At 46.1% G+C, this 14180-nt stretch overlaps 1 protein-coding gene across 1 annotated transcript in view; it reads left to right on the top strand.

The window, feature by feature from the left end:
• Positions 1–11781, top strand: part of LY86 (lymphocyte antigen 86) — a 59451-nt gene extending 47670 nt beyond the window's left edge. The window contains exons 4-5 of the mRNA XM_072813630.1: positions 7404–7456; positions 11406–11781. Of these exons, the coding sequence (XP_072669731.1) occupies positions 7404–7456; positions 11406–11489 (137 nt within the window). The 3' untranslated portion in view covers positions 11490–11781. The remainder of the gene's footprint in view (positions 1–7403; positions 7457–11405) is intronic.
• Positions 11782–14180: the final 2399 nt, after the last annotated feature.

The raw sequence follows: 14180 nt of genomic DNA, 5'->3' as shown, positions 1-14180 counted from the left end.
AGATAATCAAAGTACTTCAGACAAAGCTGAGATGTAGTAATCTAAACTCTAATAGGATACTTACGAGCTCCGAAGTACGGTGGTAATTCTGAAAAGGACCACAGCTTTGAAGCCTGGAACGGACCAAAGGGGCCAAACAACATGCTTGACATCTTAAGATACATTTAGGAATAAAATTGAACATGTTCTAACTACTGACCTCCCAGTAGCAAGAGGAAAAATTCTCCCAATGAAAGGGTCATCTGAAAAATAAATAAATAAATAAATAAATAAATAAATAAATAAATAAATGGGTCATCTGATATGCCAAGAAATCCCAAAGCTTCAAATCAATTTATAGAATGCACTTTGTTTATTACAGGTTAAGTCATATTAGCCCACACTGACCCACTGTTCCGTGATACTAAGAGTCCGTACACAACTGAATGAAGAAACTAGAAACCAAGAGACCAGCTGTGCACCTCTCCCCCTCCCTCTCTGCCCCCTCTTTCCCAAGTTTGCTGGCTCCCTCACAGCCACCCACCCAGTGTGGCCTTCACCTCCTCTCTCAACTCCTGTCTTCTCCAAAGTATGAGGCTCTGGGCCTTCTCAAGGACAATCCAGGGCATTCATTCTTCTTCCTGCTCTTCGGTGCAGAAGTCAGCTTCCAGGGTGTTCAGATTTATCTTCTAGGCTGCATGGCTCCATCCTCACAATCAAGTCCAAATATATCAGCAGCCAGCTTTCTAGGACCATCACTAGCTCATATGTGGCCTTGGTACAAATTAGGAGAAGGTTCACTTTCTTCTAGGAAGCATTCATAGTTTGAGGTCCCCTTGCAAAGCCAGAGACAAAGACTTGAGGGTGGGTAGTTATTAGGAAATGATGCCAGAAAGCAGGCATGAGAGGAGCTCAAGGGACTCAGGGCAGGAGGAGAAGCAAGGAAGGGAGAAATGGGCAACCGATTACAAGAATGGGAACTAGGGCTCGGCCCCACTGGGATCCTTGAGGAACTACAGCGTGCATGTCAGATTTGTCCCTCAGGACAGGAGGTTGTGGAATTTATACCCAGGATCCAGTCCACCTGGGTTGGGGGCTTGGAGAGGATAACATTCCAGCACTTCCCAATTGTCCTGTGTGGGCCACTGTGCAATGAGAAAGTATGCAGAGGTGACAGGCTCTTGACCTGGGACAATGTTCGAGGCATGGCTGATGCTATCAAGGTTGCCCTGATTTCCACCCCCCCTTTTTTTTAAATTTGAATTCAATTAATTAACATATAACATATTATTAGTTTCATAGGTAGAGGTCAGTGATTCACAGTCTTGTGTAACACTCAGTACTCATTACATCACCTGCCCTCCTTAATGTTTATCATCCAATTACCCCATCCCTCCACCCCACCCCCCTTCAGCAATCCTCAGTTTGTTTCCTATGATTGAGTCTCTTTCCTATGATATGAGTCTCTTATGGTTTGTCTCCCACTCTGATTTCATCTTGTTTTATTTTTTCCTCTCTTCCCCTATGATCCTCTCTTAAATTTTCTTAAATTAAATATATGAGTTTCTTAAATTCTATATATGAGTGAGATCGTATGATAATTGTTTTTTCTCTGATCGACTTATTTTACTTAGCATAACATCTTCTAGTTCCGTCCATGTCATTGCAAATGGCAAGATTGAATTTTTTTGATAGATGAGTAACACTTCATTGTATATCTATACCACATATTCTTTATCCATCATCTGTTGATGGACAGCTGGGCTCTTTCCATAGTTTGACTATTGTGGAATATTATTGGAATATTCCAATAATATTGGAATATTGTGGACTATTGTTGCTATAAACATTGGGGTGCAGATGCCCCTTTGGAACACTACATCTGTATCTTTGGGGTAAATACTCAGTAGTGCAATTGCTGGTCATAGGATAGCTCTATTTTCAACTTATTGAGAAATCTCCATACTGTTTTCCAGTGTAAGGCTGCCCTGATTTCAAAACTGGCAAGGGATGTGGCCAGGACACCAGAAGAATCTGCAGGTGGGACCCAGTCCAGCCTCAGGCTGCAGAGTCTGACCCTGTGGAGCAGGAGTTGGATTAATGCTCCCACCCACCCACTTGGCCAGTCAGCCTCTGCAACTGCACGCAGGAACTCAGATCACTTCCAAGGTGGTACAGGCATGCTCACCACACTGAAGTCCTCTGGTGGCCAGCCCTCAGGAGAGGCATAAGGAATGCATATACAGGCTCTGGAGAATAGAAATGCCCAGGAGATGGAGAAGCTGACAAAGTTGAACACACACACATACATACACACATACATAAATATTTGGGCCTGGGCCTAGCCTGGAGCTACCTGCCCACACTGCCTGGAATCCATCCATTGAAACCAAGTTGAAACCTCAAGGCTTTCAGGCCCACGGGGAGTCTGTCTGCAGTCGCACTACCCCCAGAGGCAGGGCACACTCCTCTAAGTCCCCACGCAGGCAAGCTCATTATGTATTTAAGTAAGTGCCCTAACCGGCAACTAGCTCAGTGCCCTGTGGGACCAGGAAGCAATTTCTACACCCTGCAGGGTCAGAGGCTGAAAAAAAGCAGAGCTAAAATCAGGAAAGAGATGAGCAACAATGGCCAGGCCTTTGCCATCTGCCAGACTTGGGTGTCTTAAAGGAAATGCCCAGAGCCAGGGAGATGACTGAAGAGTATATTTAGAGCTCACTAAAATGAAGTAATGTGCTCACTCCCTCTCACTCCAGAGATGAGGCTCTTGGTCTGCTTGGAACACTCTCCCTATTCCATTTTCACTGTGGGACCACTGCCTGGGTCCTCCTAGTTCAACACAGCTCTCAAAGAGCCCCCTCAATTGGGCCTGGCAGGCAGGAAAAAGGCTCAAAGCTGAGAAAATAAATAAATGATCATTTTTTAAAACTTTGTTCTGAATATACTAATTGGCCTATTTATGATAAATTATAACTCTCAGTATTTTTACACTGCTGAGCACCCTCATAGTGCTTAAATATTGATGACATTTTTGTAATAAATTTGGAAGACTGGAGGCAATTGCAGTAAGATACTCGGAAGGGCTAGGAAATGGAGAGAATGCTTCCTCAGAACCCACGCATTCAGGGGGCACCTCCGGACTGGCATCCGCACTGCTCCCCAGGGGATAAAAGGCTGTAAGAGCAGGAAGGCAGCCCTGAGTCTCACCTCCATCTAATCCAAAACCTTTGGGGACCTTTTATTTCCACATTTTAAAAATCAATTTCCTTTCTGTAAAAGACATTATGTGCCAACCACACAAAGATCTGGGTCAAAACAAAGCCAATTCGCAGAAATGACTTCATGTGTTCAGAACCGGGGAGGTGGATTTCTTTAATCCACAGCACACTAAAAACTGATAAAGATTTCAAATGGAGGAAAGGAAGGAGTGGGTACAGATATACTGGGGCTCTTTTTATAGTACTGGAGTGTGAGAATGTTAATTAAAGGAATCTCAGAATCAGGGAGGATCTAAGAATGGAAGGGGCGAGAATTTAATTTTAGGTGTTATTTCATTAGGTTAAAAAAAAAAAAAAGAAGAAGAAGAAGAAGATAGTTTCATGAGCTACCTGAAGCAGTTCTCAGGAACTTCATAGACCCCTCCTCCAAAAGGTCCAACTGAAACTGTAAAGTATAAGAGACAGATTGACTGAAAACCTCTCTGCCCACTAAAGAACCTCTTCATTTGAAACAAATTCGCAAATCTTGGAGCATAAAATGAGCATAGTAGAATGTTAGATATCATTCTAATGTTATTCTTCAAAGAGCTATCCTCATCTATTTTTTTAAGACAAAAGGCACCAATAGAACCTACCAGCTGTTGCCTCTGCCCAAAGGTTCCAAAACCTAGACCTGATGTGTTCCTCAGCATCCAAGTGGGTCTTCATTACATTAGCCTTCTTCCCATCCACTGGATAATAATACAACTAATAACTACTGGCTCTGCCCTGACTGGGGATGCCACTATTTTCAGCAAGTTTGCATATAGCCCTCTGGTCCTCTCAATGCCCTGCAGGAGAGACATTCCCATTTCTATCTTGCAAATGCAGAAATTGAGTTGCAGGATGGACACTCGGCTGGTGAATGGAGAGCTGGGTCATAAACTCAGGTCTTTCTGCTTCCAAGGCCAAGTCGTTTGCACTATGCCAGCTTAGAACAATCAGTAGAAGCATGAAGCAGGGGGAAAATGTGCCCAAGGGAACCCACCCACACCCGACATGCACAGACACACTCCCCATTCTTGGGTTCTGCTCCTGAGCCACACTGTGTCCCATACCTTGATGGTCAGCGTGAGTGATTTTGACTGGTTCGTGCCCATAGCATTCAACAGCCCTTGAGTTGTGAGCATCAGAAATCCATTCCTGCCAACAAAAGCAAGGGGATTTTCTGAAAGGCTATCTGAGAGTCACAGAAGCAGTGTGAAGGCTGCAGCACCACACAGAAAGTGAACAGCCCTAGATACTGTTGAAATAAAACAAGCCATCTTGAAATAAAACAAGCCATCTCTTGCCAGAATAGATTGGCCCTGGGTCTCTGTCTTCCTGCTCAAATTGTTCTGGCTTTGGTCAGAGAATATCCACTGGAGAAGAAAGAATTTCCTCAAAAGGAAAAGTATACTGGTAGCTGGGCCACTGCCTTGCACAGCTCCAGGGGCCACCACTCACATAGATTATAACATGAATGGTATGCCCTCGGGTGGTGCAGCACTCTAGCACTCCAGCTGAACCCCAGGCAGCCCCTTCTGAACTCTCTGCACTTGTTAGGTACACTGCCCGTGGGATGCCTGGGTGGCTCAGCGGTTTAGCGCAGCCCTCAGCCCAGGGCGTGATCCTGGAGTCCAGGGATCGAGTCCCTCATCAGGCCCCCTGCATGGAGCCTGCTTCTCTCTCTGCCTGTGTCTCTGCTTCTCTCTCTGTGTCTCTCATAAATAAATAATAAATAAATAATAAATAAATAAATAAATAAATGAAATATTTTTAAAATACATTGCCCGCATACACCACTCACTTATACAGTTAACTTTCTGTATAGCTAGTCACTGGATCTTTCCCAGTGGTACTGGAAGATTCTTAAGGATAAGATCCAGAACTTCAACATGTCTCTTTTTAAAATCACATCATACAGAAGAATATCTTTGCATTAAACTTTTGCTTCTATCCACAACCAAATATATATTTCCTTTCAAAAATAAATGGATCATTTAGTGCAATGAAATAGGGACGTTGTCCATCTGGCATCCACCATGTTTGCACATTATCCTTGCAAGGTATGAGAAATTGACCATGGGAAGGAAGGATAGATATGTTGGGGACATGAGCATTTAACAGAAGCCAAAGGCTATGCTAAGGATGGGTCTCCTGGTAGAAGTTGAGGTTCAGATTGCCTGAAGAGGCCTTTTACAAAAGAGGTTACCGTCACACCCTTGACATGATTCCATGTGGGCAGCTGCTCACTTACCAGCCATGCTGTCCCTGGTCCAAAGTCCCTTTTCATGGAGAGAGTATGGTCAGTCAGTCTCCAAGTATTTCTTGAGCAGTGGTTTGATACCAGGAGCTATGTGAGGCAGGAAGTCACTGTGCCTTTAAAAGAGCTCAATACTTGATGCCATCAATAAACCAATAAGCATTTATTCAGCTCCATCATCCTCTACCATCCCTCCACCCTCATCACCAGATTGCCACTCCCATGGCTCATTCCCTGCTCCAGGATCTTGTGTCAGCATAACCCAGGCCCAAAGCTTTCCAGCAGGGAGAAGATCCCAGTAGCAGGAGCAGGAATGAAGTTGGTTGGCAAACCCACATCCTGGCTCTGGATCTGTTCATTCTACAACCCCTATAAGAACCCGATATTGCACCCTGCTGTGTCCTAGACTCTGCAATGTACTGGGAGCTATGCAAACAAGAAGGCTCAGGCTGCTGAAGGAAGCAGCCTGTAAACAAATGATAACAATTCTGGGAGCCCAATGATTCAAATGGTTTGTGTAATATTCTCATCTACTGTTGTTACCTAGCACCTGGCACAGCACCTGGCCTGTATTGGGAGGATGCTCCATTGGGTGGACTGGTCAGTGATGTATTAATGGCAAACGCTCATTGACCACTCAGGCTCACCATGTCCCAGGTACTGTGGAAAGAGCTTTACTTGCATTAACTCATTTGATGCTCATGACAACTCTGTGAGGTGAATATTATTATAAGGCCCACCTCGCTTCCTGATGAGTGAACTGAGGCACAGAAAGATTAGGTGACTTGCCCAAATCATAATAAGAAGAGCCAAAATTCAAACCTAGCTCAGACAGTCTGCCCCCAGAGTCTGTGCTCTTAGGCAGTGTGCTTGTAATGTGTCAAATGTACAGGGCTGGGGAGTCACAAAGATGGCAGTCACCATGGGAGGAGCTGGGCAAGGTTTCGGTACTCAATGTTGGCATGAATGGTCCATCTATCCCCATAATGTCCCAGAGGCTTGACCTCCACTAATGTTTTACAATATTCCACCTCAACCACTGACTCCCACATCAACCCTGTGTGTTGTCACCATCAGTAAAGGCACCACTTCTGAAATCTCAGTGTCAAGGCTTCTACCCTCTGGCTTCACCATGACCTTCCAGCACACCCATTCTAGGACCTTGATAGCAATGATGGAATCTCCATTCAACTGACTTTGCCAGTGTTTCTATTATCAACCCACTCCACCTTCATTTACTTCCTTACCCTCCTTAGATTCCATGATCTGTAATCATAAGCTTTCCTGAATCTATTCCCAACAGCCTGGAGTTTCTCTCCTTATCATTCTTGCCCAGTAAAGCTACCCAATCATCTCCCCTCTCCATTCTCATATCAGAGCTACTAAACATTAGAGATGCCTTCGCTGGCCAGCCACCCAACCAAACATGGCATTTCCTAGTTCGTTATTTTAGCAAATTATTTATTCAGTGCTTTCCAGACATTGTTATTAGTGCTTTACATTGACTAACTCTTTGATTCTTCAGAGCTCGAGGAAGTGGACACTGTTATCGTCATTATTATACCCATTCTAAAAACGGAAACTGAGCCCAAAGGAGAAATGACTATCCAAGATCAAACAGTTATCATAGGCGGTCACAGGATTTCACCCCACGCAGCCTGGTTCCAGCCTGGCTTCTTAACCATGACACTATCTGCCTCTCACGTGGCCTGCATGTATTCTTCTAGCACTTTCTACAACCCAAGTGACTTATTTAGTTATTTACAGGTTGTCAGTGTCCTCCTTAGAAAGTGAGCAACTGTGTAGATAGAGACCTTCTTTTCCATCACTGGATTCCTAGCGCATAGCAAGCACCGATAATATGAATAAATCAGTTTTGTTCATATGATTGAGTAACATTATGTCTGTTTTGTATGTTTCAGAACAGATCTATTATGCTGGTCCCATCAATAATCCTGGATTTGAAATTTTCGAGGTAAGGTGTTGGTTTCTGTTTTGCCCTGTTACTTAATTATTGTATTGAGCAGTTTCTTAGAGGAGGAGAGGTGGAGGAAGGAATTAAATTTAAATCTTTTCCATTTGCCATCACTAAGAAAACCCTTCTTCAATAAAGCCGTTATCTCATGGTGGCCACTTAAACACTGATTTTCCCATTTTAGTATTTAATATTTTATGTCCCGTTGGATCCTCAGGGAACCTCTGGGCAAACTGCTCCCACAGAGGAGGATGCTCATGTCCCGTCCTGTAGGATTGCTGTGTCTGTGAGGACTACATGGGACTGCCAGGGTGTGGGCTGTCGATGAGGCTGGCTCATCGGAGAAAGGAGGCAACACACACAACTATGAAGGCTTAACAGCACCCAGGTTCCAGCCTTGCACTATTATTCACAGGCTGCCACCATGTGAATAAAATGCCGCCATCCTGAGTATTCAAGGGCAAGGCTCACAGCTAAGAGTTGAGTTTTCCACTAATTCCTTCTACGCAAAATAATATGACCTTATTAAATGGCTGAATTCAAGGAGCTCTGGAATAAGCAATACAAGCATTTTTCAATCTGCTACCCCTGAGAAAATCTCATAGGTCATCATAAAAGGAATCACAAAGATGTAATACATTGATATATATCAATATATCTCAGTTTTCAAAAAAAAATGTGACTCTGGAAATGGGTCTCCTTCTGCAAAGAGAATTTGTTTAACTTTGTTTCATTTCTTGTGTGTGTGTGTGTGTGTGTGTGTGTGTGTGTGTGTGTGTCTGTGAGTTTCCTTTCTGTCCAAGCCTCTGGGTTCCTCAGGTGCAAGCCCTCGTGTTTCTAGAACATTCTCTAGTGTTTCTCTTGCAGATGGGAAGTATCCAGCTACACCTTCCCCCTCTGGGGTTCTCCAGCGTCTTGCCTGCAGGCCTTCCAGTAAAATATTAGTCTTGCAAACTCCCTTCATTTCCAGGATGTGGTGCCGAAGTTCTCCCAGTTAATTTTTTCTTTAAGTCTTTGCTATTTGAATTTTTCTCCTTCCCCACATTCCTTCTGAATCCATCATCCTCCCCTCCCACTGGAAGTTGACTTAAAATCTGACTGATTTTCATCTTGCCTTATTGGATTTTTTTTAAAAAAGCAGTGCTCTTTAGGAGTTGCTATGAAATATAAGGGAAAAGAATTTCTTAAAGGCACAAAATCCCTTTGAAAGAAAAGTTTCATAGAAATGGGGGAGAAAAAAAGCTTTATTCCATTCCTCTAGGATGCTTGGGTGAGTGCGGGACCTGCATTCTTTTCAACCAGTGATGGTGCTCTGCGATGTTGCCCAGCTTGAGGGCAAAGCCAGGTTCAGGCATCCCGGCCGTGGACATGGTTGCTTAAGCATCCCCTGGTCCTCTTCGGTTGGTCCTCCTACCTCGTCTCCATCTGAGATTTCAACCTAGGAAGCAGAAACCTGGCCAGGTCTGACTATGCCCAACCTGCTGACACCTGGCCAGAATCGACAGGGGACATAACCCAAGTGGGATGCATGCAACCTGTCACGTATGCAGCGGAGGCAGCTGCTGGCCTTAATCTCAACATGAGCTCCCACGCTGGCTGAGGACCAGCTGCAGCCAGCCCAGGCTTCCCTGGCTGACAGCCAGCCAGCAAGGCTCAGAGACTTTGCTTCCTAATATGGGACAGAGACAGTGTGAAGTCTTCTGGTTTTAAAAGACCTGCCCCGGATCGCCTCCTCCCATCAAATCCCCCAGAGATGGGCTCTGTGCTAATTCCATCCTTGCTTGGCTGGAAACTTTTCCACTCAGCAGTCAATCTTCAGTGTCTTGGTGTGACTTTCTTTTTAGCACAGTCAGTCCCTTGGCCCCGACCAAAGTCCTGCCTAGAGCCCTGCATCTCTATGACTGCTGTTTTCTGAATTAGAATTTAGAGACCCTTTGGGCTTCCAAAGTGCTGGACAACAATTTGTAGGTACAGCCTAATCTGTGTAAGTGCCAAGGATACAACTATAAATTCCTGACTCACAAATTCAGCGCTAGCCTCAACAGCAGAGGCTGCTGCCGTGTGTCCCTTGTCCCTCCTCCACCCCTCTCATCCTCCTAGCTAGTCCCTCCACCTGCCTGCAGGTGAATACAGTTGCCCAAATACTCTTGCCTCCTAAACCAGAGTATGCATATCTTGTTCGTATGCAGGTTTGTATGCATGTACGCAATGTAGGTACGGAATTCATAATCTAAAGACCTTCCTGCAAATAACATCTTTTCTTAGGCTTCTAAAGCAATAATGAAAAATTCATTAGGTTTTTAGTAATTTTGTAGGGTGTGTGCCTCAAGGCACATGGACCCCAAAAGTGAAGAAGGTGATGATGAGGGGGACATAGGGGGTGCACATTTGAACTCTATCCTTCACCCTGCTTTGGTTCCTTCTGTTCCTACATTCCTGAAATCAGAGCTGCTCACGTCTGGGCCATCAGCCTCACAGGAGCCTCTGCTACCACAGATCCTCAAGCTCAACGGTGCCCTAGGGAGCACTCTGAGCACCCCTCTCAGCCCAGCCACCGTCCAGAGTGCAGCTTGGCTCTGCCAAATGCAGTTTTCATTGCTGGGGAACCCGCTCGCTCCTGGGCCTCTGCTAATTGGTAGAATGTCATTCTTCTCTCACAAAAACTGCCTCTCATGCAACCTCCATCCAGTGGTCTGATTTATTCCTTCCCTCTGGCTTATACAGATTAAACCCCTTTTCTTCTTTGGGTGACAGGCACTTCAAAGATGTGCCAGGAATCTCTTGAGATCCTTCCGTCTTGGGCTCTTTGCCTGCTTACCACTACCTCCCACCGCTCAGAGCATCTCTCTCCAGACTGGTGAACCCACAGGCATGTCACCCCCACCCCACATGGCCTCTGAGGGCTGGGGCAGGGCTTTGGCACTGAACAAACACATAGGTTTTTCTGCAATTTCCCATTCAGCCCAACCACTAACCACAGAAGGAGAGAGTCCTCTGTGGAGTGTTGTTGCCAGAAACGAACTCTACAATGTGGCAATACTTTTTCTGATAGAACATTTCGGTTTCTTGTTTCCGCAGAGGTCTTCTCCGTCTCAGCAAATGACACTTTATCCTTCCAGTTGCTCGGGGCAGAATCTCCGGTGTCACCCTTAGCCCCTTCCTTTCTCTCCCACCCACATGAGTTTCCTTGGCAAATCATTATTGGCTCCTCTTTCAACCTCCATCCAGAATCCGATCCCTCTCCTCATCTCTGCATCTACTGCAGCCAGGGTGGTCTCCTACCTGGTCTCAAGTGCTTCCACTCTCGGCCCCTACAGCCTCTTTTCAGTGGGCGGCCAGAAGGATCGTAGTCACATGTACGTGTCATCAGGTCACTCCCCTGGGGAAAGTGCTCTCATGACCTGTGTCCCTTTCAGAGTGGAAGCCAGCGTCCTCACCATGGCCCGTGAGGCCATCACTGTCTCATGTCCTTTCTCTCCTCCTGTGGTTCTCTCTCCCTGCAGCCCCATGGGCATCCTCAGTCTTCCTCAAACTCAGGGTGCCATCCCTCAGAGCAGCTGGTGTGCTCCCCATCTTCTTCAGGTCTTTGTCCAAAGGCCACCTCTGTAACAGGGACTGCCTTGACCAGCCTAGTTGAAACTGCCAACCAGCACTAGCCCAGCCCCACCCAGCCCTGCCGGGCCCAGCACTGTGGCCCCTCCCCTCCCCTCCCCTGTTCTGTCTCTGGCATCAGCATATGCACAGCGCACATCCTGAAGTATCATGTGCATTGTCTGGCTGCCCCAATGAGCTTATGTAAGCTCCATGAAGCGAGTTTGCTTTGCCTAGTTCTGCTTTATCCCCAGTGTCTAAAACAATGCTGCACATAGAAGGTGTTCGATGACCACCTGCTGAATGATCGATTGCTTTGTGGGCCACACATCTCATGCTTTCCCCGTATCCCCTCCAGGGAGAATACCAGGTTTTGCTGGAACTGTATAATGAAAACCGCTCCACCGTGGCCTGTGCCAATGCCACCGTCATTTGCTCCTGAGCAGCTGAAACTTGGAGCACCCTGTGTCTGGTGGGAACCGAGAGCTGCTCCAGCTGAACCTGCTCTGTAAGAAAAACCAGGTGATCACAGAGAGGCTCACCAGGGGTGCAGATGCAGAGTTTAGCCCCAGGACCAGATGTCCCCAGACTCCACAGGTGTATATTCTTCTAAGGCATGTCCTGGTAGCCACAATGCCATCCAGCGGGCCCATCCTCCTCCAGATGGCTCACCTGCTCCTTGGCTCCTTGGGAGCCCTTCCCCAGTCACCCAGAATAAAGAATGCTGGCCCACAGTTGTTCCTCGTGGTTTGTTCAAAGGCTCTTAGGGCAATAAGATAGTTAAAATGCAATTTCCTCCAGACAGGGTGCCAGGTGCTGGTGCAGCTTAAGTAGTTCTGAGGGATTCGGGAGTATGGCCGCCTGGCTGGAATTAGAGTGCTGGCGAAATGTGCCCCTCGTCCTCCTCCTTCTCCTGAGCAAGATCCAGGCCCTTTTGCTCCAAGAGCTGAGGAGCCAATAAAACCCTACAAAGGAGTGACATCTAAGTCCTGCATGACCAAGCCTCATTATATCATCATCCCCCAAGCATGGCTGTCCCTCACTCAGCATGCCATGGCTCTCATTAATGCTCTCATTAATTCTCGGGGCGTGCCAGCTGAACACGTAAGTCCCAGGCCCTGTGCTCAGCACCAAGACTACTCCAGGGAGCAAAGCAGACAGTGCTGAGCTCACGGTCCCCTGAAATATTAAAAAGTCATGTCAATCAGTGGACATCTTCATTTGCATACAGAAACACCTTCAGTGCCTCTATAAGCTTGCAGGTGGCTGTCCGTTGTCAGAGCCAGTCTGGCAACACTGTCTTTTTCTGTCCCAAGATGTCCAGAATCGCAAGTGGGGCTCCACAGCCCTGACATCATCTCTTCTCCCCATCCCAATCCTTCTAGTGTCCATGGGCCTAACATCTGGCCCTCTTTCTCCTCCTGGGGGACTGGGGTCAGATGACTAGGTTGGCTTTATCATTTGCAAGGTCTCTACTATCCATAAAAGTGCCACTATATTAGCAATTAAAAGGGGAAAAATCCAGAGTTTGAAAATATTCATTGCTATTAATTACCATCTGTACATAAGTAAACTACCCAGAATAGCAGGCTGTAAATGTCTGGTGAATTAAAACTTTCAAACCAGCATCTGAAGATTTTGGGGTTATGGGGAAACAAAATGATAGCAGTGCCATTACCTACACCCATTAATGTTCGAGAAAGAAGGCATACTGTGGTTATGCCCGGCCGGGGAGCAGACCTCTGAACACATATGAGGGTGATCCTGTTATGCACACAAACAGCAGAATGAATTTCTGATCCTTTGCCATTCCCTCTAGTGAGACATTCCCCTACTCCCTTTCCCATGAGTATCCTCATGTGTAGCAAAGGCCGTGCGGAGGTTCCAAGTGCTCACCCGTTCCGACAGCTCAGGACAGCAGCCACAGCCTCCCAGAGGCAGAGACAAGGGATAGGAAATAAGCTTACTTTTTATTCTCCAATTCATCGGTTCCCTTCCCCTTCCTGTTCTTTGTCATCTTCTTGCAGTTCATTGACAATATGTGTACATATGTGCATGTGTGCATGCGTGTGTGTGTGTGTGAAAGAGAGAAATAACAGAGAAAGAGGTTCAAAACTATGGGTTTAGGTTAAGCAGGGATTTCCACGCACAGGGCTGGCTCGAGCCATGACTGAGTACACACAGTACCCAGCAGCTGCACTCAAGGATTGATTTGAGAGGAAAAGAAAGTATTTCTCTGTCCCAAGGTGTGTTTGTCCTTAATGTCCCATCATGGGCCTTAAATTTCACTATGAGTCTCACTCCTGCAAGTTGAGAATGTTTTTCACTGGCTCCATCCGTCTTGGCAGGAGAAATGCCAGAATCATTACTGCTATGTGACACTCTGGCAAACACAGTAAAAGAAGATGAAGTTTGGAGCAGCCATCGGGGAGGGGGCGGCGGGGAGGGGGAGGCAGGGAGGGGGAGGCAGGGCTGGGCCCCTCCGGGCGGGGCGGCTTGGCAGGCCAAGTGAGGTGGGCGCATGACAACTTAGATTATGTCTCATTTTCTCATAAGGAGAGTTGCTGCTGTTTCAAAATCACTATAAAATATTCTAAACATTTCTCCTCAATAGACTTCCTTTAAAAACAAAAACAAAAAAAACAACTCAGTTTGATTCGAGATGATGCTATGTTCCCAAAAATCTCCTGTGGAAATCAGACAGCTCCAGTCATTTGGGCATCCATAGTCCTCTCCTTATTTTTTTTAAAAAAGATTTTATTTATTTATGAGAGAGATTGAGACAGAGAGAGAGAGAGAGAGAGGAAGAGACACAGGCAGAGGGAGAAGTAGGCTCCATGCAGGGAGCCCGACGTGGGACTCGATCCTGGGTCTCCAGGATCAGGCTCTGGGCCGAAGGGGGCACTAAACCACTGAGCCACCCAGAGATACCCCCTCTCCTTATATTGTAGAGGAAACTCCCTGTATCTACATGTATAGTTAACCCTTGAACACCACGGACGTTAAAGGCATCAAGCCCTCGTTCAACTGAAAATCCACATGTGACTTTTGACTCTAAAAACCTAACTACATAAATAAATAAATAAATAAATAAATAAATAAATAAATAAAAGCTTAACTAAGAGTCTACTGT

This window comes from Canis lupus, chromosome 37 (assembly GCF_048164855.1).
Source record: "Canis lupus baileyi chromosome 37, mCanLup2.hap1, whole genome shotgun sequence".
NCBI classification, from domain to species: domain Eukaryota; kingdom Metazoa; phylum Chordata; class Mammalia; order Carnivora; family Canidae; genus Canis; species Canis lupus.
This window is presented reverse-complemented; position numbering and strand designations above follow the sequence as displayed.